Source organism: Alligator mississippiensis, chromosome 15 (genome assembly GCF_030867095.1).
Source record: "Alligator mississippiensis isolate rAllMis1 chromosome 15, rAllMis1, whole genome shotgun sequence".
In the NCBI taxonomy this organism is placed as follows: Eukaryota; Metazoa; Chordata; order Crocodylia; family Alligatoridae; genus Alligator; species Alligator mississippiensis.
Genome location: NC_081838.1, coordinates 28,390,428 through 28,416,300, shown reverse-complemented (window position 1 = coordinate 28,416,300; position 25,873 = coordinate 28,390,428). Strand labels below are relative to the sequence as shown.

The following is a 25,873-nucleotide window of genomic DNA, read 5'->3' as shown; positions in this document are numbered from 1 at the left end:
TGGATTCTGCCCCGGCCCAGTCCAGCCCTGATTCAACACCCAAACCCAGCCATGGCCACTGCTTCCCCACCAAGAAATTCCTGGACTCTTGGGTAACGCCATGGGCTGGATGACATGGCTTCAGGGGCCAGATCTGGCTTGTGGGTCAGGAGTTGATTGCCCATGACACAACATCAAGTCCAGAACTGTTCAAAATTGTTCTCTTCCCCTCTAAGTGTTGCTGGATTTCATGCAAATCTGTAAATAGTTCTTCCTCCACCTGAGCTGCCTTGGCCAACTCTTTCATGACAAGAAGTTTGCGGGTCTCCATTGACAACAGGGTTGTAAGACCAGGACACATCTGGGATGATTTGTATAGGGTTGATCCTGCCTCTGGCAGGAGGTTGGACTAAAAGTGACCTCTGGAAGGTCCATTGCAACCCCACATCTCTATGACTGTACAACTAGGACTCTATGACAACTTAAATCTCTGCTTTTCTATGACTCTATAACCAACTTTATGACCTCTGGAAGTCCCTTCCAGCCCAACTTCTCTATGACTAGGATTCTATGACCACTGGAGGTCCCTTCCATTTGTGTTTCTCCATGACTCTGTGACTGTGACCTCTGGAGGGCCCTCTAGCCCTCCTTCTTTATAATTCTAATGAAAAGGTGTGTTTACCCTAAACAGGGGATAGATGGGTTGAGGTGTCATGAGGTATCTGAATGCCTTAAAAGGCGGTTCTAGGAAATGGGGACCAGGTTTTAAACACCTATGGTTTAAAACCAAGTGCCAGCAAGGATAACTTAGCTCTCATCTTGACACTAACTCAGGAGAGATTTTGGGTCTAGTTTAGGTCCTCCTGGGTGAAAGGGTTTTCAAGCCTGAGGGTTGACAGGTTTGGTGTGGGAGGTGGGATGCAGACATGCCCACTCCTAGTTGTTTTGTACCTTCATTTTCCGCGGGTGCTCCTGGCTCAAGGTGAAAGTAATGCCATAGACCTCCAGGGTCACTGTCTTGGTAAAAGACACGGCCCTGTTGCCCCGGTGGTTGTTCTCTACCATGACGGTGAAGGGGACCAGTGCAGGGTCCTGGGAGCAGAGAGAAGCAAACTGGTAGATGCAGCTTCCTTGGAAGTCATAGCGGCGCCCATCAAAGGTGGTGTAGTGGGGGTCCCCAGTACCGATACATGTGGAAAAGGTGTTGGCCTTGCAACTCTGGACTCCATTCACCATGGTACACTTCTCATGGGCCTTGCAGCTGGACTCCTTACAGGTCACCGAGCCCAGGACTGGGTCACACCGGCAGCGAGTGCGGCAGTTCTTATCGGCCCAGAACTCCTCTCTGGGCTTGTAATGATGACCATCATGGCTACAGCCACAGCTCTCCTCGGGGATGCAGTGCCTGGCATGGAGGACGTAGCCAGGGTCGCACTGGCATGAATTTTCACAGGGCTTCTGGCAGGAGGACGCGGCAGCTGGGTCAGAGCAGGTGGCTGGGCAGGCCGTGCCACAGGCCTCGTAGTGGCTGTTCTTGGGGCAGGACAGAGCTGGGACTGGGGCAGAGAGAGGGAGACTTAGCAAATAGTGCTAGGGACTGGACAACCCACCTGGATGTAGTGAGAGAGACAGGCAAGTTCTAGCTGGAGCATAGCTAAGGGTGGGTAACTGGGGGCTGAGGCCCAGGCACCAACCTCCCAGGGGCACCAGAAAGGACCTCAAGTGGGCACTAGACTGGACCTCAGTGGGTTGCCATAATGGTTCTCAAGGGGGCACTAGACTGGATTTAAGGGGGTACCATTACGGACTTCACCCCTGGTAGTGCCCTGGAGTGGCAAAAGGGGGTGCTCTCCCATGCCAGGCAGTACCAGCACTAATGACCCAGCCCCAAAGCTCAGGTCCCTTCACCCGTCTCATGATGAGACCACCTGACCCACCCCCTAGGTCTCCATCACCGCCATCGCCCTTACCACAGCCTGACAGAGTCCTCCAGTCACCAATGGTAGCCCCATGGTGCCTGCAGGTGGCTGCATATTTCTCCAGCTCCTGGCACAGCATCTGTTGCTCCCCGCCGGCCAGGCAGAGTTTGGTGAGGCACGTGTCGAAGGGGCCAGTGGGATCTGTAGCAGTGTGGCAGTCCCTGAAGGGCCCTTCCGGCAATTGGAGGAGCCCACAGTGCTCTTCATCCCCAAAGAGCTGCCTCTGGGTCGGCTGGCACAGCTCACACAGGCCTTGGCACTCCTCACAGGCCGGGTCTCCATCCTCCACCTTCCAGCTCCCCATCCAGGCACCTCCAGACGAGGCCCTGGTGTCATTGGCATATGCCGCATCATCTTCTACATCCCCATTGAAGTTCCCACACAGCCCACAGGTGCTCCCAAAATAGCTGCTGGGCACCGTTGCAATCATGGCCCAGTCACCATCGTATGTCACCTGCAGCCCAAAATCGGCTCGGAGAACAATACGGCCATCACCCTGGGAGAGCTGGAGCTTCCCACCCTCCATGGTGGCTGGGAGGAGGATGACCTGGTCATTGACCTGAAAAGAGAGGAGAGGTCATTGAGCTGAGATAGGAAATGAGGTCTCATGATGGGTAGATCTAGGATGTTGAGAAGTGGGGTGTGGTGGATGTAGGACATCATCCCATAGAACTCAACACCTATTTTTCTCTAGGGAAAGAGAAACTAGGGTCTTGACTAATAGGCTAGAGTTGGATTATTGCATTTTAGGTCCAAGCCAAACCAAATTGAATGTTATGGGGAGAAGCCCTGATTTGCTAGATGATTTATGAAGTTTGGAAAACACAAGAAGTGGGGCAACAAATAGCCCAGGCAAGGGGCAGCGCTGTAGTTGCCCCCCTCCTCCTCCAATTTCTGCCCCACCTGAACTTAAAACCAACTATCTGGGAGAAGCAGCAGCATTTCTATTCAGGCAGCGCCAAGGGAGTCTGTTGAAGTCCAAGCTCAATGTAGTACATCTGATCCCTCCTAAATTCTCCATTCCATGGGGTTTTGCCTTTCTCGGTAGCGGGGACACAGCCTCTACCTGGGGTCTCTGGAGCATCTAAGAACAACCTTCTACAGCAGCAGGACAGTGGCAGCCGTGGTCCCCCTGCTTTCCCTGGGGCAGATTTGGGTGTGAGGTCTGGTATCATGTCAGGGTTGATGGTTATTTTATGAACAGCTTAGATGAGGGATGTGTCTGGGATGGTTTGGACAGGTCTGGTCCTGACTGAGGAAGGGGGTTGGACTAGATGTGACCTTTGGAGGTCCCTTCCAGCTCCCTTCTCTATGACTCCACTACTATGACTCTGATCTCTGGAGATCCCTTCCAAACCCAATTCTCTATGACTATGACTACTGGGGTCTCTTCCAGCCCCCTTCTCTATGGCTCCATAACCTCTGGAGGGCCCTTCCAGCCTCACTTCTCTATGGCTCACCCGGACAACACCCCTTGCTCCTTTGTCGATGGAGATTTTGTGGCCGTGGACATAGATTTGGCTCAGCCCCAGGGTGGACCCATTGTGGTTTTTCCCATTTTTCTCCTGGATGGCGAAGGGAACCAGGGTGGTGTCCTTCCCACAGTACTTGGCAACAGTGTAGGTACACCCATCGGGGAGGTCCAAGGTCAGCCCGTCGAAGGTGTGGTACTGCCGGGACAGGGACCCCAGGCAGGTGCCCATGTAATTATGGATGCACACTGCTTTCCCATTCTGTAGTCTGCAGGTTTCCTTTTCCCGGCATTTCAGACTTTGGCAGGGATCTAGGGTGGAAGAAATGGTGTCATTGGAGATGGTCTTTGCTAGGGATGGAAGCCGGGGTCTAAGTCCAAAAGGGCAGCACCCACTGACTTCTGGGCTAGCCAAGGGAAGATGGGAGTTTTTACTGGGACTTTGGTGAGGCATGTGCCTCACCCTGGGTTTGTTAACCCTGAGAAATGACCTTGGGGTGACAAATGATTGTGCTCTGTAGATCTGATTTAGTTAGTCTAAAACAGAGGTTCTCAAACTGTGGTCTGTGGACCACCACTGGTCCGTGAACTCCATTTAAGTGGTCCGCAGAAAGGTGACCTAAGGATAAAGCTGACAAACATTACACCCAACTTCCCAGAACTTCGCTCAAAAAAATGGCACATCCATTGCATTAGAAAGGTAAGACTACTGATATTAAAATATGAGTTGTGTGCTTTGATTTGTAGAACAAAAAAAGTTTATTAAGTGGTCTACCAAGACCCTCAGCAATTTTCAAGTGATCTGCAAAAAAAAAAGTTTGAGAACCACTGGTCTAGAAGGTGCAGATCTACCCTGTCTTCCGCCTGACTTCAGACTAACACAGATCATGATGTCTCCCTCCTCCACTCAAGGCCAGCTGGATTGAAGAGATGGGAAGAATTTAACCCAGGTTCAGATCAGCAGAGACCTGGGGGGACTTCACATGCCTCCACAAGGGGGGGCATGGCATCCACAGGTAGGATTTGAATTGACTCCTTCCTAGTTTGGTAGGGGCAGATAATGGATAGGATCCTCAGCCCCTGGTTAAAACCAGGGCGAGTTCAAGGGAGTGGTGAATGTTTGGGGTCTTGAGGTTGGGCTGGCCAAACCTTGGACTGGGCTGATTCAGATGGGGCTGGAGAAGGGCGGCAACTGGACATGGACCTCCTGAGTGACCTTCCATCCCCATTCCTCCAATGGGAGGGCATCAACACCACCGCTCTCACCTGTGGCACAGATGGCTGGAGCCCCGTAGGCCTTCTGGTTGGCTATCCCGACACTCAGTAGGCCAAAGGGGGAGGTGGCATGCTCCACGTTATGTATGGAGAACTTCCTCCCCAGGTTGTAGTCCGCCCAAGAGTACTCTGTGCCGGGCACTGGCTTCCACGGGAGGTTCCTTAATGGCCGCTTGTCTAGCATGAGTCCCGCTGTCTCCACTGTCCTCACCATGAAGAGGGCATAGTTTTCGAAATTCTCCTGCCCAAAGATGTGGTAGGACTGGCAGTAGCTAGAGATGTCTGGGATGGCCATGAAGAAGGGGTCATAGGCAACAGACCCCTTCACCCCACCGTCGCAGAAGAAGGTGACTTGGATGCCAGCGTTGGCTGAGAGGGACAAAGCGGTGGAGGCCTGGATGCCATACAGCGTGGCCCGCCCACCCGGCAACCCCCGATGAGACCGGAGTCCCCCGTGTTGGGACTCCACGAGGGTCTTCTGGGAGGTGGAGATGTAGACAATGTCAGACTGGGTCTCAAAGGGCAAGGGGGGCACAATGAACCTGGTGCCCCAGCTGGACACGGGCAGGAGCTGCTCAGCCACGTGGTCACAGTGGATGTACCTCGTCACGCACGTGTGCCCAGAGTAGACGGCCACGGGTTTCTGAGCCACGATCCGGGTGCCAGAGATGTCCACGGGGCTCTGCAGCTGAGCTGCCTGGAAGGCCTGCAAGCGGAGGGTGAGCGTGCTGCTTCGAGGGTGCATCCGCCCTTCGAAGGTAACCGCCCCTTTGAGGTGGATGTCCACAGACGTGGGCTCATCCCAGGCCACAATGACGAACTCGCCATAGCGGTCAGTGCCCACAGTGGGTGTGACAACGTAGTACTCTGTGCCCAAGCTGGACACAGGGTAGATCACGGTGGCGTCAACCGAGTCAGGCTTCTCATTGACGGCGAACATGGAGATGTCCCCATCAGCCCGGACAACCAGGGCGTTCTCAAACAATTTGCTCCCAACCATCTCAGCCTGTGGTGGGATCTTGACATGGATGGTTTGCGCCAACTGCACCTGGGCTGCAATCCTCAGCCCTGGGCTCTTCATGGAGATGGTGATGGCTGTGGCAGGGGAGTGGCCTGTGATGAACAGCTTGAAGTCACTGTTGAGGGTTTGGTGGAGCCCATTCTGCATGAAGGCCACCACAAAGTCTCTCCCAAGGGGGCTGGGACGCACTGGGCTGGAGCCCACAAATACAGCAAGGGTGAGAATGCCTGCAGAAGCAGAGAGGCTGTCACCAAGGGGGCTCTTGGGTCTAACAAGGGGGTCCAGAGGCTAATGCAGGGGGTCTTGAATCTAACAAGGGGATCTGGAATCTAATGAATGGGGTCCTGGGTCTAATGAGGGGGTCTAGAGCCTAATGACAAGGGTCTTGGGCCTAACGAGGGGGTCTGGAGTCTAATGAAGGAATTCTTGGATCTAACGAGGGGGACTGGAGTCTAACAAGGAGAGGCTTAAGCCTAATATAGGGGCTGGGGTCTAATGCGGTGGGGCTCAGGCCTAATGAGGGAGTCTGGAGTCTAATGAAGGGCTATCTTGATTCTAGCAAGGGAAGGTAGAGTCTAACGAAGGGGTTTTGAGACCAACAAGAGGGTCCTGGTTCTAACGAGGTGGGGTGGAGTCTAGCAGGGGGACTGGAGTCTAACAAGGGGGTATCACAAGAGGGAGATGGAGTCTAACAAGTCTAACAAGGGGGGATGGAGTCTATCAAGGGCATCTGGAGACTAATGAGAAAGGTCTTGGATTTAACAAGGGGACCTGGGGTCTAATGAGGTGGGGGGCAGGGGACAGGGTTGAAACCTCCGGCTTAGGGCCTTGTAGCTCCAAGCCAGCCTCTTGCCCTGAACCCTCAGAGCTCCTAGGGGGCAGCGCAGCCCCCCCCAGGTAAATCCAACCCAGCCCACACCAGGGGCTGTACAAACCCAACCCTTGCCCCACAGAGAGGCAAGAGTCAGGGGATGGGGGATGGTGGGGCTACATGGGTCCCCCTCTGCCTCCCAGACTGGCATCTGGGAGGATTTTTAGAGGGATAGGGTTTGGGAGGCTCCAGAGCCAGGCTAGAGGGCTCCGTGCCTTAGTTTCCCCATCTCCATGTCACCCAGCAGCACAGCAGGGGATGTCTCCTGTCCCCTGCCCCTCCCGGCACCTGCAGAAGTCGGGATGCCTGGGTTCTCTCCAGCTGGGGGGGGGGCTGGGAGCCCGGAGGCCTGGGTTCTCGTAGCGGTAGCAAAGTCTGGAGAGGAATAAAGTAAAGGGGGACCGGAGCCGAGACACCTGGGCTCTCTCCAGCTCTGCGGGGGCGGAGGTGGGAGTTGGGGAACCAGGATGCCTGGGTTCTCCCCAGCTCTGGGGGGAGAAGGGGGCTGGGAGGCATTCAGAGCAGGGGAGGCTGGGACCTGGGTTCTCTGTGGGGCAGTGGAGCTGGTGGGTCACAGTGAGGGGGAGGGGGACGGGGCTGCATGCCCGGACGTCTGGGTTCTGCCCCCAAACCCCACCCCCCCCCACTTACCCCACAGCAGGGCCAGCCCCGGCCACAGGGGCAGCCGGGCCCTGGGATTCCCCATTGTGTAGTGCATCTCCCAGCAGCTGCAGAACATCTGGAATCAATCCGGGGGCTGGAGGGAGGCCTGGTCCATCCGGCACCTCCTCACAGTTTCCCCACTGGTGGCCTAGGTCATGGCAGGTGTCTGGGCATCCCCCCCCTCCCTGCTATTTGTTCCACTTGCCCCTCCATTTCACTGACCCAGGGTCCCGTGACTATGCCCCCCTGCCCCCTCCCCGGCGGTGCCTTGACTCCGGTCCCCGAGTCACCTCCAGCTCTTTTCATTGGTGGATCTGAAACACCCAATGGCAGGGGTTCGAGTCCCCCTTGGGGTAACTGAGGCACAAGGTGGGGAAGGGGAGGGATCAGAGGCACAGCTGTGGGAGGGACCCCAGGTGCCCAGGAAAGCCCACTCCCCTCTCAAGGCTGGGTTCATTTTTGGGGAGGGGAGCAGGTAAATTGCAGGGAGGGGATTGGGTAAGGTGAGTCATGTGGCACCCCCCCCCCAGGACCCTTCCTAGCGGGTACTAGGGAGTTGGGGCAGGACTGGGGATCAGGGGTGACTCTGGGGGTCCAGGCTAGGGGTTGGGGGTCAGGAGTAGGGCTGGGGAGGTCGGGGACAGGGGTTGGGGCCCGGGGTTGGAGGTCAGAGGCTGGGGTGGCATTCGGGGTCTAAGCCAGGGTTTGGGGCAGGGGTGAGAGTTAGGGGTGACTCTGGAGGTTGGGGTCAGAGGTCAGGGGCAAGGGTTGTGGGTTGGGGTTGGTGCTGGGGGTCCAGGCCAGGGGTTAGAGCAGGGCTGGGAGTCAGGGGTCAGAGGTCTAGGCCAGGGGTCAGGGGTCAGGGCAAAGGTGGGAGTCAGGGGTTGGGTTCAGAGGTCAGGAGGCAGGGCAGGCCTGGGGGTCAGGCATGGCACTGGGGGTTAAGTGGGCTGGGGGGTCTGAGGTCAGGGTGACTGAGGGAGGTTGGGGTCAGGGAGCAAGGTGGGGTTGGGGCCAGGGGTGGGATCGGAGTGGGGGGGGGGAGAATCTAGGGGCTGGGGTCAGCACCGGGGGGGGGCTGCCAGCTCACCTACCCGTCTCCTCTCCTACTCAGACTCTGTCTCAGGCCAGCAGGCGCCTCCCTTATATCCCAGTGCCTCTCACGTCCTGGCCCCAGCGAGGTCCCTCGGTCCAGGTTGCGCCCAGGCCCACGCCCACCCCCACCCCTGCACCAGGCCCTGGGCCAGGGCCCCAGTCCAGCATCGCAGCTGGGCCAGGGCAGGGCCGGTCTTTCTGGGCACAGGGCCTGGAGAGGCCTGGTTTATCCCTGCACCATCACCCATGCCCTGTCCAAGTGGATTAGGCATCAAGCCCCCCACCCTGCCTGCTAGGCATTTAAGTGATTTGGGTACTATATTGTGATCCTAACCTCCTACTAGGCATCTAAGTGATTTAGAGGCCTAAATGTTACCCCCCAGTCCACCACCTGAGCACCTAAGTGATTTAGGGACCTAAGTGTGATCCGTCCACACAGCCCACCAGCTAAGTACCTAAGTGATTTAGAGGCCTAAATGTGCCCCCCCAGCCTGCCAACTGAGCACTTAAGTGATTTATAGGCTTACGTGTACCCCCCCAGCCTGCCAACGGAGCACCTAAATGATTTAGAGGCCTAAGCGTGACCCCCCCCAGCCTGCCACATAAGCACCTAAGTGGTATAGGGTCCATGTGAGGCTAACGTGCCAAAGTGGTGTGGGTAGCAAACGTGAACCCAATCCCCTACTAGGTGTCTAAGTGATTTAGGCCCCTAAGCACAAGGCCAACTTCCCCTACTAGATGGTTCAGTGATTTAGGTACCTGAGACCTGGAGTTCTAAGTGATTTAGGCACCAAAGTGCAAACCTCACCCACCTACTCGGTGTCTAATGGAGTTAAGTGCCTACGGGTGATTCTATCCCCTATAGGCATCTAAGTGATCAATCCAACTACTCCATGATTTAGGGGCCTAAGTGTGATCCCACTCCCCTACTGTGTGGCTAAGTGATTTAGGCACCTACTTGTAATAGTGACCTGCCTACTAGATGTCTAAGTAATATAGGTGCCTAAGCATGAGCCTCACTGACCTTCTAGGTGTCCAAGTGATTTAGATCCCTAAGTTTGATCCTAACCTGTATACTGGGCATCACAGTGAATTAGGCACCTAAATGCAAGCATAATCCACCCACTAGGTGTCCATGTGATTTAGGCACCTAAGTGTAATCCTAACCCCTCTGGATGCCTGTGTGATTTAGGTGCCTACATGTGATACCACTCTGCTGAATAGGCGCCTAAATGATTTAGTCACCTGCATGTGATGCTGCACTGGTGAATAGTGCCTAAGTGGCACTGAATAGTGTAAACCTCCCTCGTATGGCCACTCGTATGGTCAGGGGGCAGCAGGGCAGGCCCTACGAGGAGAGGCTGAGGGACCTGACCCTGTTCAGCCTCCACAAGAGAAGGCTGAGGGGGATCTAGTGGCCTGTTACAAACTAGTCAGAGGGGACCAGCAGGCACTGGGGGAGTCCCTATTCCCCCGAGCACTCCCAGGAGTTACAAGAAACAACGGACACAAGCTAGCGGAGGGTAGTTTCAGGCTAGACAGCAGGAGGTGCTACTTCACTCTCAGGGTGGCTAGGACCTGGAACCAACTTCCAAGAGAAGTGGTGCTGACTCCTACCCTGGGGGTCTTTAAGAGGAGGCTGGATGAACACCTTCCCAGGATCGTTTGACCCCAGCACTCTTTCCTGCCATGGCAGGGGGTTGGACTTGATGATCTGCTCAGGTCCCTTCCAACCCGACCAACTATGAAACTAAGAGTTTAATCCAGCTATTAGCTGTCCAAGTGATTTAGGTGTCTACCTCTGGGTCTGACCAGCTCACTAGCTGTTTAGTGACCCCCAACTGTGAGCCTAGCCCACCTCCCGGGCATCTAAGTGATTTAGTTGCCTGAATGTGAAACTAAATGATTTAGGCATGTAAAGGCATGTCAAAAGCACTTACTAGGTGTCTAAGTGATTTGGGTATCTAAGTGAGATGCCTACTAGGTGGTTCAGGCTCAGACTTAGGGGCCAAATCACTTAGACATCTAGTAGGTGGGTTAAACTCGCATGAAGAAACTCAGGAATCTAATATGTAGTCTAGCCTCATCTTTGGGTGCCCAAATCACTTAGACACCTAGTGGGTGAGATAGACTCAAAGTGATTTTGGCACCTAAGTATGACTCTACCCTGTCTACGAGATGTCTACGTGATTGGGGCACCTATGCATGAATCTAACACACATACTAGGCATCTAAGTGATCAAGTTAAAAATCACCTACTGGGTGTCTAAGTGATTTAGGCACCTAAGTGTGAGACAGGATCACCAAAGAGACATCCAAGTGATTTGTGCACCTAAGAGTGAGCCTGGCCTGTCTACTAGGTGTCTAGGTGATTTGGGCACCTATGCATAAGCCTACACCACTGGCTACCAAAGTGATTTAGGTTCTTCAGTGTGAGCTAACTCACCTAGTAGGTGTCTGCTGAGCAACAAGGGGTTAATCTTCCACTTCCAGTAATGTCCCCCACCCCAGTGGGAGTGAAAAGGATGCTGGGAGTTTGGGGGACCACTCACCTACCCTAAGTAGGGAGAAAAGCACTTCCCTCCCATCAAAGTGGGGCAGGAAAATGGGCGCATGTGTTTACCATAATGACAGGAATAAAAGCACGTTATTCTTTCTATACCATACAGCTGTGGCAGGAATAAAGCAGTGCCTCCATTTACCATAACGGCAGGATTAAAAACTCATTGATCTCCCCACACAATACAGCTAGGACATGGATACAGAGGTGCATGAGCTTATCGTAAGGACAGGAATAAAAGTGCATTGTTCTTCCCACACCATACAGCTAAGGCAGGAATGTAGCCATGTGTGAATTTACCATAACTACAGGAATAAAAATTCTGTAATTCCCCACTCAATAAAACTGAGGCATGAATACATGGGATTACCATCAATACAGGAATAAAGGTGGTCATCTTTCCCTCCAGATAAAAGTGGGGCATGAATAGAGATGCATGAGTTTACATAAATACAGGAATAAAGGTACTTTATTTTTTTTACTCAATAAAGGTGGCATATGAATACAGAGATGCATGAGTTTATCGTAAGTATAGGAATAAAAGCACTTCCTTTCCACTTGATAAAGGCTGCACATTAATATGCTGATGCATGTTTACCGTATGTACAGGAATAAGAGTGCTTTATTCTCCCCATTCAATGCAAGTGTGGCATTAATACAGAGACGTGTGACTTTACCATAACTACAGGAATAAAAATGCTTCAATATTCCCACTCAAAGGTGGTATGTGAATATAGAGAAGCATGAAATTACCATAAACACAGGAATAAAGCTGCTTATCCTTCCCCCTAGATAAAGGTAGGACTTTAATACCGAGATACATCAGCTTTACCATGACTAAAGGGATAAAAGCACTTTATTCCTTCCATCAGATAAAGATGGGTTATTAATATGTGAATTTACCATAATGACAGGAATAAAAATTTTTTAATCTTCCCATTCGATAAAGGTGGGGCATGACTACAGAGATGCATGGGATTACCATAATACAAAAATAAAGGTGCTTATTTTTCCCACCAGATAAAGGTGAAGCACTAGCACAGACATGCATGAGTTTTACCTTAAGTACAGAAATAAAAACACTTATCCTCCCCACTTGATACTGCTAGGACATTTGAGATTACTGTAACTACAGAAATAAAGCCAGCTACCAGCACTGGAACAGCTGGCAGCCCATCCTAACCAAGAGAATCTTCTGCCAGCCCTGACCTAACCCCAGAAACAGATCTAGGGAGAGGAGGGAGTTTCCTTCCAGCCCTTAATTTTGGGAAAAGGTTTAATGTTGAGTGCATCAGCAAAGCCCCCACCCAGCCAGACATCCCTTCAGCATGGGACACAGCTCATTAACAGAGACAGCAATGAGCCGCAGAAGTCCAGTGAGACCATGCACTGTGACTCAGTTTCCCTGCTCCCTCCCTCATTGGCCAGGTGATCACTCTCTTAAGAGACATGGATAGGGATACAGAACCTGGCCTGTATAAGGGGACTCTTACCTGCTTCAGGGACTTTAGGATAGTTCCTGCAGGCTCTGTTGGGGGGCAGGAAGCTGGGGGAAGGGGGGTGACTTCCCCTGCACTCCCCCTGAAGCCACCCTGGTGGGGTGGGGTCTTGCCTGGCCTATGAGGACAGACTTTGGGCCTGGATATAACCAGATCCATCAGACAGAGCTGTTTTATCCTGATTGCCACTATCACAATAAACCAGAGGCAATTTCATGGCTTCTCTGGGTAAAATAACCCCCAGAGTCATCAGGGCTGGAACAGCCAGAGACTGGGGGGGGGTCTGTTAGAGTTCAAGGACCCTCAAATACATCCAGGCTGTTATCGTAGTCCCTGGAGCCATCACTGCCAGAAGAGACGGAGCACTCACGAGAGGTGGGGGCTGGCAGCTGCCCGTCCCTGGTGCTGGGGGCAGGGAACAGGGGGATTGGACATGCTGGGATTTATGCCATGCTGGGGAAGAAAGAAAAAAGGGGGAGAAAGGAGTGAGTCATGGTCCCTTTCAGGACTCCTGCACCCTCTCATTAGACTCCAGGGACCCCTTTTGTTAGACTCCAGCTTTAGCATAACTACAGGGCTATACACCATCTTTAATGTAACTACAGGTCTCCAGACACCCCCCTTATTAGACTCCAGACCATTCCCTTGTGAGACTCCTTAGACTTCAGGCCCTTCCTTCATTAGGCTCCAGACTCCCTTATTAAGACTCCAAGCTCCTCCAATTAGACTCCCATTCCCCCTTGTTAGACTCTAGGCCCCCGCCCAGTAGAGTCCAGGCCTGCCCCCTCGTTAGACACCAGGGCCCACCTGTGGGTGGGTGGATGGATGGGCAAATGGATGGATGGATGCTGTAGTTACTATGAATGGATAAATAACGGTATGAATGCTTTGGTTACTATAGAGATTTGGGTGGCTACGGAAGATGAATGAATGGATGGATGGATGGATCAGTAGCTACACCTCACAGACAACTACACCCCATCACCAGGACACTCACCATGCAGAAAAATCCGGAGCCCTCCAGGCCTGGATGACCTCAGTGATGGTCCCCGCAATTCTCCCTCCAGGCAGCTGCAGATCATCTGAGGCATCGCCGTCAAAGTCCCCGCAGGCTGCACACAGCTGGCTGGCCAGGCCCCTGGCTACTGTCACTGTCACATCCCCGTTGGAGCTGAGCTGGACCCGCACCCCCGAGTTCTGGGTGATGGTGACTTTGCCCTTGGATTCGCTCACGGACACAGCGTCCGAGACCTGCGCTGGGAGTGGGGCCAGGCGCCCATTCACCTGGAACCCAGGGAGAGAGTGAAGCAGGGACTTAGAAGCCCAGATGCCTGGGTTCTCCCCAGCTCGAGGAGAGCAGCACAGCCTCCCTTACTCACCCAGGCCTTGTTGTCCCTCCTCAGGGTGATGACAGAGTCTCCAAAAAACCCATGGACAACCACCCCAGGTGCCCAGGTGGGTGCTTCGGGCCCCCGTGCATGCACCACCACTCGGAACCAGGAGGGGGTGCTGGTGTTGCACAGGGAGGCCATGACGTAGGCACCCCTGGATGGCGCAGGGCCAACGGCACCGTCAAAGGAGGTAAATTGGGTGCCTGGTGCCAGTCGGCACTGCCCATCTTCACTGATGCAGGTGGGAGCCCCAGCCTGGTGAACACAGATCTGCCCTGGGGGGCAGCCCCAGGCCTCACATGCCAGCCCCCTGGTGCTACTGCAGGTGCAGGTCTCCGAGCAGTCAGCAGCCACGACAGTCTCCCCAGCCTGCAGGCAAATGGCTCTGGTCAGGATTGGGATCCCAAGTTGTTGGGGACCCACTGGGATGGAGCACAGGATCAGCCACAGAGTGGGGAGTGGTGGGAATAAGGCCCCTGTCCAGTCTTCTCCCCTCTGAGGCAGGCAGTGTCCATCCCCCACCTGGATCAGAGCAGGATTTTGACCCCTTGGAGAGGCACACATGAGCAAGGTTAGGGAGATGGATGGACAGATGGATGGAGAGAGGAGTTGTGGGGATGGATGGATGGAGAGTTAGCTCTCTAGCTAGAGGTGAATGGATGGATAGCCAGATAGATAAGGTATCTAGATAGAAGGGGTGTGCGGAGATGGATGGACAGATGGAGAGATGGAGAGAGAGAGCAGTGGATAGAAGGGGCACTTGGGGATGGATGTGTTTTATGGAGATGGATGGACGGACAGACTGATGGATGGATAAGGAGAGATAGCTAGGGGGTGTGGTGAAGGATGAATGTATGGATGATGTGTGTGGGGAAGGATGGAGGGGTAGATCAATAGATAGAAGGATAGATAGATCAATGAATAGATGGAAGAATGGGTGGATGGATGGACAGAGGGTGTGTGGGAGGATGCATGGGCAGATGGACAAATGCAGGTTTTTGGAGATGGATGGTTGGAGGGGGTTCATGGGGATGGATGGCCAGATGGATCACAGTGAAGCCAGGCTGGCCAGGCCCTCTGAGGGTCATGTCCCCTGCTCCAGCCAGGCTCAACCCCATTTAAACCAGCCCACCCCCAGGTCCTTCCACCCCCACCCACCCCTGGCCTCTCCCCCCACACACAGACCCAGGGCCCCTAGCACCCCCCCCCCACCAGACTCCTGGAACTCACTCTGCCCTTACCCACCCAGGGAGACGTAGGTTTGAATCCTTCAGGGACCCCCAGTGAAACCACCCCCCTACATGTGAGCACGGAGTCTAATCTCTGCCTGACCCCCACCCCAGCAAGACTAGCCTGTGGCAGCCCCAGGGCCCACCTCGAGGCGACGTCCGCCGTAGAAGCAGCTGCAGGCCTCCCGGGGCACACAGTCTGCCCCGTTGGCTGCGTAGCCGGAGTCGCAGTAGCAGCCTTCTTGGCATGTGGTGCTGCAGCCGACCGGGGTACCCAGGCCAGGGCACGGGGCCTCGCAGGTCCTGGCGCAGAGCTCATAGTGGCTGTGGAGCGGGCAGGGGAGGACTGGGGGGAAGGGGACGGGGAGGGGATGAAGAGGCAGGGCCAAGCGTAGGGGCACAGAGCACCAGGGGGGCTGGCCAAGCAGATAGGGCCTAGTGCAACCCCAGGAGTCAGCCCAGGTAAAGGTGTGTCCCACCTCCAGGCCCCACTGATCTAGATATCCATCCATGCACCCACCTGCCCACCCATCCATCACTCACCTCCACCCATCCATCCCTCCCTCCCCACAAACACCCTCTGTGTCTAGCTACCTATTCATCTATCCATCTACCCATCCCCATAAACCTCCTCCATCCATTTCCAGAAACCTCCTCCATTTGTTGATCTATCCATGCATCCTCCCACACACCCTCTATCTATCCATCCATCCACCCATTCTTTCATCTATCCATTGATTTATCTATCCTTCTATCTATTGATCTTCCCATCCATCCATCCCCATATATGCCCTCTATTGTCCATCTATCCATCACCATAAAGACCCTCCATCCATGCACCTCCACACGCCCCATCTGTTCACCTGTCAATCCATCCATCCTTCCACCCACATACCCCCCTCCACCTATCTTTGTCCACCCATCCATCCATCCCCACGAACACCCTTTGACCTACATAAGGCCCTAAATCGTACCTATGGGACACCCTTGTCCCTCCCTTCACATCGGACTGAACTTGGGGCTAAGATCCTTGAGCTGCCCCCAGCACTGGATGCTGCCCCCAACCCATGGCCCAGGTCTGGGGGGCTTCACTCACGGCAGTGGTTGGACGTCCTCCAGCTCTGAAGAGTGACCCCAGCTACCTGACAGGCCATGGCGTAGCTGGCCACAATGGAACAGGTCTGTTCCTGGTCCCGGTAGAGGCAATAGTCCAAGACACAGTCCTGGAAGTAGCCCTTGGGGTCGATGTGGCTGTGACACGCCTGAAAAGGACCTCCCTCGTCCACGAGAATCCCACAGCCCTCCTTGTCTCCCTTCTGCTTCCGCTCCAGGTTGTGATCCGAGCATTCCTCATTCTCGAACTCACTGCACTCCTCCACTTCCTTCTCCTTCCAGCTCTCCCCGAAAGTCAAAGGGTCAGAGGCCGCCGTGCCATCTCGGCAGCTCAGGTCATCACCCGGGTCCCCATTGAAGTTCCCACAGAGGCCACACAGGGTACCTGCATAGGCAGCAGGTGCCGTGACAGCCACCCAGCTACTCCAGTCAAAGGTGATGGTGAGGCCAGAGGGGGTCTGGATGATGCCGTTCAGGCCTTGGCGAGACACAGACATGCTCCCATCCTTGGAGATGAAGGGCAGGGTGCTGAGTGCACCATTCACCTGGCGGCCATAAGAACAGAAGAATGGGAGGGTTTGGATGGGGAAGATCTGGCTCCAGAGCAGGGGGTTGAACTAGATGTCAAGTGTCTGGAGATCCCAGATGTTGAGTATCTAGAGACACCAACCAAAAAGTATCCAGAGATACCAGACAAGAAGTATCTAGAGTCAGCAGATATTGAGTATCCAAAGATACCAGGCAAAAAGTATCTAAAGCAGGGGTCAGCAAGCCCCGGCACGTGTGTTGCGCATGGCACGCAAGGCCATTTTGCTTGGCACACCACCGCCAGTCCAGGCTCTAAGCAGCTGCTGCCAGCCACAGAGCCCAGGCTGCTCCCAGCAGGTGGCTGGGAGGCTGCAAGCCCTGCTGCAAGCAGACTGGGCTCTGTGGCCCAGCTGCAGCTGGGAGGCTGCAAACAGCTGCTCCGGGCTCCAGTATGTCGACACTCCAGCACCTTCCAAGGCACTCCAGCAAAAAAACGTTGCCTACCCCATATCTAGAGATACCAGACATCAAGTGTCTGGAGACGCTAGGCATTGAGTGTCTGGAGACACCAAACATTGAGTATCTAGAAATACCAGATATTGAGTATTTAGAGATAACAGACGTATTTAGAGATATGAGCCAAGAAGTATCTAGGGATACCAGACGTTGAGTGCCTGGAGATACCAGAGGTTGAGTGCCTGGAGATACCAGATATTGAGTGCCTGGAGATACCAGCCAAGAAATATCTAAATATACTAGACACTGAGTGCCTGGAGATTCCGTACAAGAAGTATCTAGAGACACCAGACATTGACTTCCTGTAGATACCAGACGAGGAACATCTGGACATGCTAGAACGGGTTGAATACTTGAAGGACTGCCATGAAGAAGAAGGAAAGCATGTTTTCTTTCTGCCTGAAGAGAGGAGGATGTGGAGCAACGGCTGGGAGTTTCAGCAAAGCCGGTTTAGACTGGATCTCTGGATAAACATCTTCCCCGTTGGAGCTGGGAGGAGAGACGCCTGGCGAGCTGGGGAGTCAGTTCAAGGAGAAGCTGGACAGGCACTGGTGGGGGCTGATCTTGGTGTTGCGATAGGGATGCCCTGGGCTCCCCCAGGTGTCTCTCCCATTGACTCCCTGCTCTAACAGGGAAGACAATTTCCCTGAGATCCAACCTCAACCTCAACTTCAAGCCATGGGTCCACATCCTGTGAAGATGGCTTTTCCTTCTCCTTTGTAGAGGCCTTTCAGCCAGCTACAAAGCTCCTTCAGCCTCTCCTCCAGGACTTTAGCATCTCCTCAATGCTATCCAGGTGGCTGCGGAGGCCATGAGCCACTGACCTTCATGGCCAAGGGGGTGGGAGGCAAGAGAGAGACCCCATAGCAGGGTGTAGCTCACCATGACCTCCCGGGGGCTCTCCTTGGTCATGAGCACATCAAGGCCACCCAGTTGGACTTCCACAGCCCAGATAAAGCTGCCATCATAATAGGCATTGGGATCTCCCCGGATCAGGACACGGAAGTCAGCCAGGCCGGGTCTGACTCCCCCGCAGGCGCCGGCCAGCTGGTACCAGCAGCTGCCCTGGAAGGTGAATCGGTGCCCATCGAAGGTGAGGTAGTGGCTGTTCCCGGTCACGGAGCAGGTCCCATCACGTTGGGCACCTGGTGGTGGGGGAGGGGAGACAGGGTCAAGGGGACTGAAAGAGGCTGGTGGAGACCCCCTTGGAGCTGCCTTTCTCTCCCCCCCCCACCCCAAATTGCAGCCGATCCCATCAGGTTTCATGCCGTTCCCAGAGCTGGAGAGGACCCAGGCATCCAGGAACACAGACAGCTCCCCAGCTCTTACCCCTCCACCATTGGTCCCAAACCCACCGCCAGCCACTCACCACACAGAGCTGTCAGGCAGGCTAGAAGGAGTAGCCTCAGACCGGGTACCATGACTGCAGAACAGGAGGGGAAACTGAGTCAGGCCGGTGCCCCTCACTCCCTACCCACAGCCCCCAACCCTACCAGTGTCCTTCAGTCCCAACCCACAGCCCCTGCCCACTTAAGCCCTGCTATGTCCCTTACTCCCAACCCACAGCCTCCAGCCCTACCAGTGCCCCTCACTTCCAACCCACAACCCCCTGCCCCCACCCAGCCCTGCTGGTGCCCCTCACCTGTGACCCACATTCCCTGCTCCCTTGCCCTCCCGGTGCCCCTCTCTCCCAACCCACAGCCTCTGCCCTGCCAGCCATGCCTCTCACTCCTGACTCGCATCCCCTCCACCAACCCCTGCTGGTGCCCCTCACTCCCAACCCACAGCCCCCTACCCACACTCACTGGTGCGGGGCAGGCACAGCTGCCTTGGTGGGTCGGCTCGGATAGGAGAGCAGAAGCAGAGCCAGGAAGAGGCTCTTAAACGCAGGTCCTGGGTGACCGTGGCAACCTCAGCTTCCCAGGAATAGCTAGAGGTCCCTTGGGGAACTTCCCAAGAAGGCCGGGGCTGGACAGGGACCTGGAGGGGAGGGGAGGGGAGGGGAGGGGCTCTCAGGACTCTATGGGGCGGGTGGGAAAACTGAGGCAGGATTGAGGCTGCGGGAAAGGGCCCAAAGACCCACCCTCCCCCCACAACAATGTAGCAAGAGCTGGCAGGGAACCCAGGAGTCCTGGTACTGAGTGGTTCCTCTGCCTCAGTCCCTCCCTCCCCCACACCAGGGCACAAAGTTCACAGTCCTTATGGGGAAACTGAGGCAGGATGCAGGAGGGTGGTGCTGCCCCACTACAGCATCCCCAGGTGGAGAACCAGGCATCCAGGCATGGGGGTTTCACCTCACAGGGGTTGGGCAGAGGCAGGGCCGGGTATCACCTCATGCCTCAGTTTCCCCACCACTCGGTGCTGGCAGAGGGTGGGGGGGAGCTGCTGAGCAGGCTGGAGGTGGGAGCCCCCACCTCCTGAAATGACTGCTTCATCTCTCCTGCCTCCGTTTTCCCACTGAGAAGCATTGGGGGTGGCGGGGAGGGAACCAGCGCTGGCAGGACGCCTGCTCCGTGCCTGGGCTCTGTGAACGGGTTGGGGGGCAGGGTGGTCCCAGACACCTGGGGTCTGTGCAAGGGCCAGGTCCTGGATGCCTGTGTTCTTTGTGGGGGCAGTGGGTGGGGGTCCCGGACTCCTGGGTTCTTCGCAGGTGGGTGTCCAGGACACCTGGGTTCTCTGTGCGGGTGGCAGGTTGGGGTCCCAGACACCTGGGTACTCTATGGGGGTGGTGGGTGGGGGTCTTGAACACCTAGGTTTGCCGTGAATGGATGGTGGATGAGGGTCCTGAATGCCTGGGTTTTCCCTTGCCTTTGCCTCAGTTTCCCCATCTCTCCAGGCAGACTGAAGCCCCCACCAGCCACAGAACTGCCCCCCCCACCCCGCAATGCTGGGAGGCTTTAAAGGGCTGGTGCCAGCTGGGAATGGGGAGAGGTCCATGTCTTTGGCCAGCTGCCCAGGCCTCAGGGAGCCGCCAGGCCTGGGCAGGGGGCCAAACTGCCTGCCCCCCCCCCCCGCCTGCCTGGCCCAGCCCCGAGTGGGTGCCAGCTCGCCCCAGACCAGAGGGTTTCTGCTGATTCACTCACCCGGGGGTGGGGGAGATGTGGGGCGCCCCCAGCCCACCCCTGCCTCAGCTTCCCTCTCCAGGGGTGTCACTGTGGAGGGGGGTAATGGGGGACCCAGCCCGGCCCCCCAAGCCCGGAGAACACAGGTGTCCTCCGGAGGTTGGGGGGGCAGGCGCCTGCAGTGGCCAACAGCGGCCGCCAGGCGGCACTAGGACTTCGATCTGCATAGCCACGCCCCCTCCCACCAACGCAGATTTGCATAGCCACGCCCACAACCTTTTGGAGGGGCTAGCCTAGTCTGGCCCTTCACAGTAGGAGGGAGAGGGTTGATTTGCATAGCCCTCCCCCCATTTCCCATTGGTGGAAGGCCGGAATTCCGGCGTCCGGGCTCCCCCTCGCCCCGGCCCTGGGGAACTGCAGCGCAGACCTGCCGGGTGTGTGGAGACGTGCCCGGGGCTGGGGGCAGGCGGCTGCACGGAGCACCTCACGGGGACGGCCTGTGTGACACTGAGATGCGCCCAGATCTGGGGTGGGGCAGCTAGAGACTTGCTGCATAGAACACCTCATAGGGAGGGCTTGTAACCTGGTGAGATGCAGCCAGCTCTGGGGTGGAACAGCCAGGAGGGCCTGCATATAACACTATAGGGAGCATGGAAATGCGCCCAGCTCCGGGGTGGGGCAGCTGGGGAACGGCTGCATAGGACACAGACAGTCCTGGGGGGCGGTAAGGGGACGCCCAGGGCCCCCATTCAGGCCTGATCCGGAGGCCTGGAACTGAGACGGGACCGAGATGCGCCCAGCTCTGGGGTGGAGCCGCGGGGACGACTACTAAGAACATACCGGGAGCGGGTCCTGCAGCCACCTCTGGGGTGGGACCGGGGCCCGATCCGGACGTGTGGGCGGAAGGCACTCACTAGGCTCTGGCAGCCGGAGTCGGGGTGGGGAGGGGAGTGTCAGGCTTCTTGGAACCTGGAAGGCTGGGGGTGGGAAAGCAGATGGCTCTGGGGTGGAGCAGGGTGAAAGGTAACACGTTTCCACCGAGCCCAGCCCTGTTGGTGCCCCTCACTCTTGCCCCGCAGCAACCCTGCCTGTGCCCCTCACTCCCGACCCATTGGCTGCATTAGTCCCCGCCCCCAGGGCATCCGGAGAACACAGTCGTCAGGGCTCATTTCCCATCATGCTTTGCCCCAACATAGCGGGGGAGGGGTAGAAAGAGGCGCCTGCAGTGGCCAAGGGGGACGACAGGCGGCGCGCGAGCTCTGCATAGCTCCGCCCCTTCCCTCCCAGTGCCTTTAAGTTGCATAGTGGACTGGACTGGGCCTGGCCACACCCCCTCCTGCAGTGGAGGAGGTCGATTTGCATAGCCCCGCCCCTGCACCTCATTGGAGGGAGAGCAGACCCCGCCCCTTCAGTGTAGGAGGGGATATATTTGCCTGGCCCCGCCCCCCCTGGCTTCTGATTGGAGGAAGGCCTGGATTACTGCACCCCATTCCTCCCACCTGCTACTACCCCCAGACCCCCGCCCCCCAAGAGACCCCAGGTGTCCGGGCCCCAAGCCCCTGGGGGGCTATAGGGGGCTCGGGGATCCGGGCCCGCCCTGCCCCGACCACTGACCCCGGGTGTCTGGGCCCCTATCACTCCCCCCCCCCCACAAGAATCCAGGTGTCTGGGACCCCCAGCCTCTCCCCCCGCAGAAACACCCAAGCATCTGGGGCTCCCCAAGAGGCTTTTTATTTTCATCCACATACAAAACCGGGGGGCGACCGGCGGCCCGGGGTGGGTGTGGGGCGGGGGTCCAGGTTTTTGCTGGGGGGGCGTCAGCGTCCCGGACGCCTGGGTTCCTGGCAGGGGGCAGCAACCTCAGACCTGGGAGATGTCGTAGTTCCTGCAAAAGACACAAAGGGAGGGTCAGCAGGGACCCCCAAAATGAGGGGAGGCAAGGAAGCCACAAAGTGGGGGGGGGGGGGGGCAGGAGGGGGCCCGACTCACCTTCGCTTCCTCCTGCCTCCACAGGGACATCGCAGTCGCTTCCCGGATTTCCCGCCTGTGCAGAGCGGGGGGCACAGGAAACTCAGGTGTCCAGGTCAAGGGGTCTGTTCTGCCCCCCCAGGCCCTACTGCCCTCCCAGAGAACCCAGGCATCTGGGCTCCCACCCCCTCCACTCTTGACCCCCTAGACCCCCCTCCCCTTCCCTCCCCTCCCAGAGCTGGAGGGAACCCAGGTGTCCTGGGCCCCAACCCACACCCCAGTCTGCTCCTAGACCCAACTCCCCAGCCAGAGACCCCAAGTGTCCAGGTTTCCAGCCCCCGCCAAAGTTGCAGAGAATCAAGGTATCCGGGCCCTTAGACCCCCCCCAGCCCCAACCTACCCCAGAGGACCAAGGTGTCCAAAGGACCCCCCCCCCCACACTCTCACCCTCCAGGCCCCCTCCCCCAACCCCAGAGAACCCAGGCATTGGGGGGGGGGGTGGCACTCACAGGTGAGGATGAGGATGCCAGTGACAAAGAGCACAGCAGCTGCAATCAGCCCCCACTGGCGCAGGGCACTGTAATCTGGAGGGGCAAGGGCAGTTAGTGGCTGGGGGCTGGGGCAAGAGGGAGGTGGGGGGGCATTGGGGCTCGGGGCAGGGACCTACCATAGGTGAACACGTCCTCCTTCTGGCTCTGGTCTGCACCTGCGGGGAGGAGAATTACCCACAATGCCTTGCATGATGCAGCCAGCTCTGGGGTGGAAACAGCTGCATAGAACAGGGCAGGAGGCAGGTGGATGTGCCCAACTCGGGGGTGAAACAGCTGCATATAACACTGTATAGGGAGCATGGAGATGTGCCCAGCTCTGTGGTGGAACAGCTGAGGAATGGCTGCATAAACACTGCCTTGCAAACACAGAGTGCGCCCAGCTCTGGGGAGTTGGGGGGGGGGGGGGAACGCCTGAATATAATACTGCCTGGTGAGCATGCAGAGGTGCCCTGATCCGGGCTGGGGTGGGGTCACTCACCGGACCCTGGCGGCCTCTTGTCCCGGTGTGGTGGTTGGGGGGCATCAGGCTTCTGGGGGCCTGGAAAAGAGCAGGAAGGGACCGGGGGGCAGGGAAGATGTTGCTGGGTCTGGGGTGGAGCAGGGTAAGGGGTAACACCCCCTGCCCAACTCTGCTGGCACCCCTCACTCCCAAACTGCAGCCCCTCCTTATACCCCTGGTGCCCCTCACTCCCAACTCGCAACTCCCCGCTCCCCCAGCCCTGCCAGTGCCCCTCACTCCCAACCTGCAGCACCCCCCATGAGCCCTGCCAGTGCCCCTCACCCCCGACCCACAGCCCCCCACTTTGGGGGTCATATCCACTGGGGGAGGGGTCTCCTACGTCTGGTTGGGCCATGGGCCCCCGGGTCCTCACTGCGGGGCCTTGGGGTGGTCTCATCAGCCCTGGATCCTGCTAACGAAGGGCCCGGGTTAGAAGGCAGAGCTGGGGCGGGGGGAAGCCAACACTGGTGGAGAGCAGCTGGGGAGCAGCCACACAACACCTTGGTGGGAGGGGCTGAGATGCAGCAAGCTCTGGGGGGAGCAGTTGAGGGTCAGTTGCACAAAACAAGGTCACTCACCAGTGCTATGCGTGGGGGTGGCCATGGTGGGGTTGGAGCCGGGGCCCATGGAGGCCAAGGCCGTGTCCAAGGCCGGGTCGGGGGTGAGCCAGGGGGTCATGGTGACACCGTCTGGGAAGGCAGCACAGAGGGGTTGGCGCAGGACCCAGGCATCCAGAGTGGACACCCCCCCCCCCAGGTTCTTGTGCATGTGCACGTCCCAGACACCTGGGTTCTGCGTGTGTGCATGTGCCTGTACGTGTCCCAGACACCTGGGTTCTGCGTGTGTGCATGTGCCTGTACGTGTCCCAGACACCTGGGTTCTGCGTGTGTGCACATGCCCTCTGCTGCTCCAGGCCTCAGCCCCAGCTGCAGGCCCCAGGCGCAGCCCTAGGCAGAAAACCCAGCATCCAGGCTCCCTGCGATCCTGGCGCTCACCCCCCAGGCCCGACCCGCATTCCCAGAGAACCCAGGCATCCTGGAGCGGCTGGGGGAGGTGGGGGGTGTCTCTTACCTTCCTGGGCCAGAACTGGAGCCAGGAGCAGGAGCAGGAAGAGCAGGGGCTGCAATGGGAAGGGCAGGGGTGGGTCACTGGTGCCCCTCACTCCTGACTTGCAGCCCCCTGCTCCCCCCCAAGCCTGCCAGTGCCCCCACTTATAACCCTGGTGCCCCTCACTCCCAACCTGCAGCCCTCTGCCCTCCCCAACCCTGCCGGGGCTGCTCACTCTCAACCCACAGCCCCCTGCTCCAATCAGCCCTGCCGGTGCCCCTCACTCCCACCCTGCAGCCTTCCCCTTATACCCCTGGTGCCCCTCACTCCCAACCCGCAGCTCCCTGCGGGTGCCTCTCACTCCCGACCCACAGCCCCCCCAGCCCTGGTGCTGCCCCTCGCTCCCCTCCCAGGCCCCCCTCCCAGGGACCCAGGAGTCCAGGGATGCCAGGCCTGGAGCAGAGACAGACACACAGAGGGGCGGGTAGACAGAGGAATCGGGGCCTGGACAGACAGATGCCAGAGGGATGCAGTGGGTCGGGGGGGGGGGGGGGGGGAAGGATTGGGCCTGCTGGGCTGGGGCGGACAGACAGACCAGGCCCAGGATGGGCGGACTGACGGATGGACACCACGTTTGGGGGTGGGGGTGGGGGGGGAATCTCAGACCCCGGGCCCAGACCTCAGCCGGACACCTGGGTTCCATTAGCAGCCCCCGCCCCACAGGGGACCCAGGCCTCTGGCGCCGCGCGCCTGCACTTACCCTCATGGCGGCAGCTGGAAGGCTCATTTCCTCTTCGCGACTGGCAATGCAGGGGGGGCGTGATGGCGTGTGTATGCGTGTGCAAGAGCATGTGTGCGTCAGACACTGGGGTTGTGTGTGTGTGAGAGAATGTGTCAGGGTACTTGCCTGTGTGCCACAGACACTTGGGTTCTGTGCATGTGTCCTAGACTGTGTGCAAGAGCACATATGCATGTGTATCAGACACCTGGGTTCTGTGTGTGTGTGTGTGTGTGTGTGTGTGAGAGAGAGAGCATGCGCATGTGTCACAGGCACCTGGGCTCTGGGTGCGTGTGCGAGACTGCGTGCATATGTGTGTGTGCGAGGGTGCACATTTGTGTGCAAGTGTGTCACGGACACCTGTTGGGGCACACGTGTATGTCTCATAGTGTGTTTTGGGGCATCAGGGTGCAGGCGTGTGTGAGACAGTGTGGTTGCATGTGCGAGCATGTGTGTGTGCGGGCACATGTCTGTAAGGGACTCTGAGCAGGCGTGACTGCATATGTGATGGGTGTGCACACGTGATTACGTGTGTGCATGCCTGTGGGAGCACTGTGTGTGGGTATGTGTGCAACTGTGTGTGCGATTGCACATGTATGTCAGAGTTTGTGTGTGTGTGTGCATGCATGTGCGGGCAGGCACCACTGTCACACCTCAGGGCAGGCTGGGATACATACCCCTGTCCCACCCCCTACCCCCTTCCAATCCTAGTTTAACCCCTGCAGGCCCAGCTGCCCCTGCAACGGGGGGGGGGGTGTGTGTGTGTGTGTGTGTGTGT

The 25,873-nt window shown here is 57.2% G+C and overlaps 2 protein-coding genes across 5 annotated transcripts; both read right to left on the bottom strand.

The window, feature by feature from the left end:
* Positions 1 to 11,365: 11,365 nt before the first annotated feature.
* Positions 11,366 to 21,551, bottom strand: LOC102569048 (IgGFc-binding protein). The gene is made up of 9 exons (XM_006278408.4): positions 21,093 to 21,551; positions 18,996 to 19,170; positions 18,560 to 18,613; positions 18,073 to 18,335; positions 16,130 to 16,691; positions 15,180 to 15,379; positions 13,793 to 14,173; positions 13,411 to 13,697; positions 11,366 to 12,866 (listed from the first exon to the last, which is right to left on the bottom strand). The coding sequence occupies exons 3-9, from the start codon at positions 18,609 to 18,611 to the stop codon at positions 12,857 to 12,859; spliced, it is 1,755 nt and encodes a 584-aa protein (XP_006278470.2). The 5' UTR covers positions 18,612 to 18,613; positions 18,996 to 19,170; positions 21,093 to 21,551; the 3' UTR covers positions 11,366 to 12,856.
* A 416-nt stretch (positions 21,552 to 21,967) lies between these two features.
* On the bottom strand, positions 21,968 to 25,307 carry LOC106740436 (FXYD domain-containing ion transport regulator 5). Of its 4 annotated transcripts, none has more exons than XM_019492375.2 (9): positions 25,078 to 25,307; positions 24,342 to 24,390; positions 23,849 to 23,959; positions 23,611 to 23,682; positions 23,250 to 23,309; positions 22,888 to 22,920; positions 22,730 to 22,804; positions 22,242 to 22,296; positions 21,968 to 22,137 (listed from the first exon to the last, which is right to left on the bottom strand). In XM_019492375.2, exons 1-9 carry the CDS (start codon positions 25,288 to 25,290, stop codon positions 22,113 to 22,115), a joined length of 693 nt encoding a protein of 230 aa, XP_019347920.2. In that variant the 5' UTR covers positions 25,291 to 25,307; the 3' UTR covers positions 21,968 to 22,112. The 4 variants fall into 4 exon arrangements, with proteins under 4 accessions (XP_019347920.2, XP_019347918.1, XP_019347919.1 ...); XM_019492373.2 differs by having other exon boundaries at positions 22,888 to 22,926; positions 25,078 to 25,299; XM_019492374.2 differs by having other exon boundaries at positions 22,888 to 22,926; positions 23,611 to 23,679; positions 25,078 to 25,295.
* Positions 25,308 to 25,873: the final 566 nt, after the last annotated feature.

Bases quoted from the DNA above. Each gene is read 5' to 3' on its own strand.
- LOC102569048 (XM_006278408.4), bottom strand. From the start codon at position 18,611: ATGGTACCCGGTCTGAGGCTACTCCTTCTAGCCTGCCTGACAGCTCTG. The intron at 18,336-18,559 runs GTGAGTGGCTGG...CCCCACCACCAG, and splicing joins CTGCCTGACAGCTCTGTGTG to GTGCCCAACGTGATGGGACC. The intron at 14,174-15,179 runs GTGGGCCCTGGG...ATTTGCCTGCAG, and splicing joins ACGGCGGACGTCGCCTCGAG to GCTGGGGAGACTGTCGTGGC.
- LOC106740436 (XM_019492373.2), bottom strand. From the start codon at position 25,290: ATGCATATGTGCTCTTGCACACAGTCTAGGACACATGCACAGAACCCA. The intron at 23,960-24,341 runs GTAAGAGACACC...CTGCCTTCCCAG, and splicing joins TCCAGTTCTGGCCCAGGAAG to ACGGTGTCACCATGACCCCC. The intron at 22,297-22,729 runs GTGAGTGCCACC...CGCTCTGCACAG, and splicing joins TGGCATCCTCATCCTCACCT to GCGGGAAATCCGGGAAGCGA.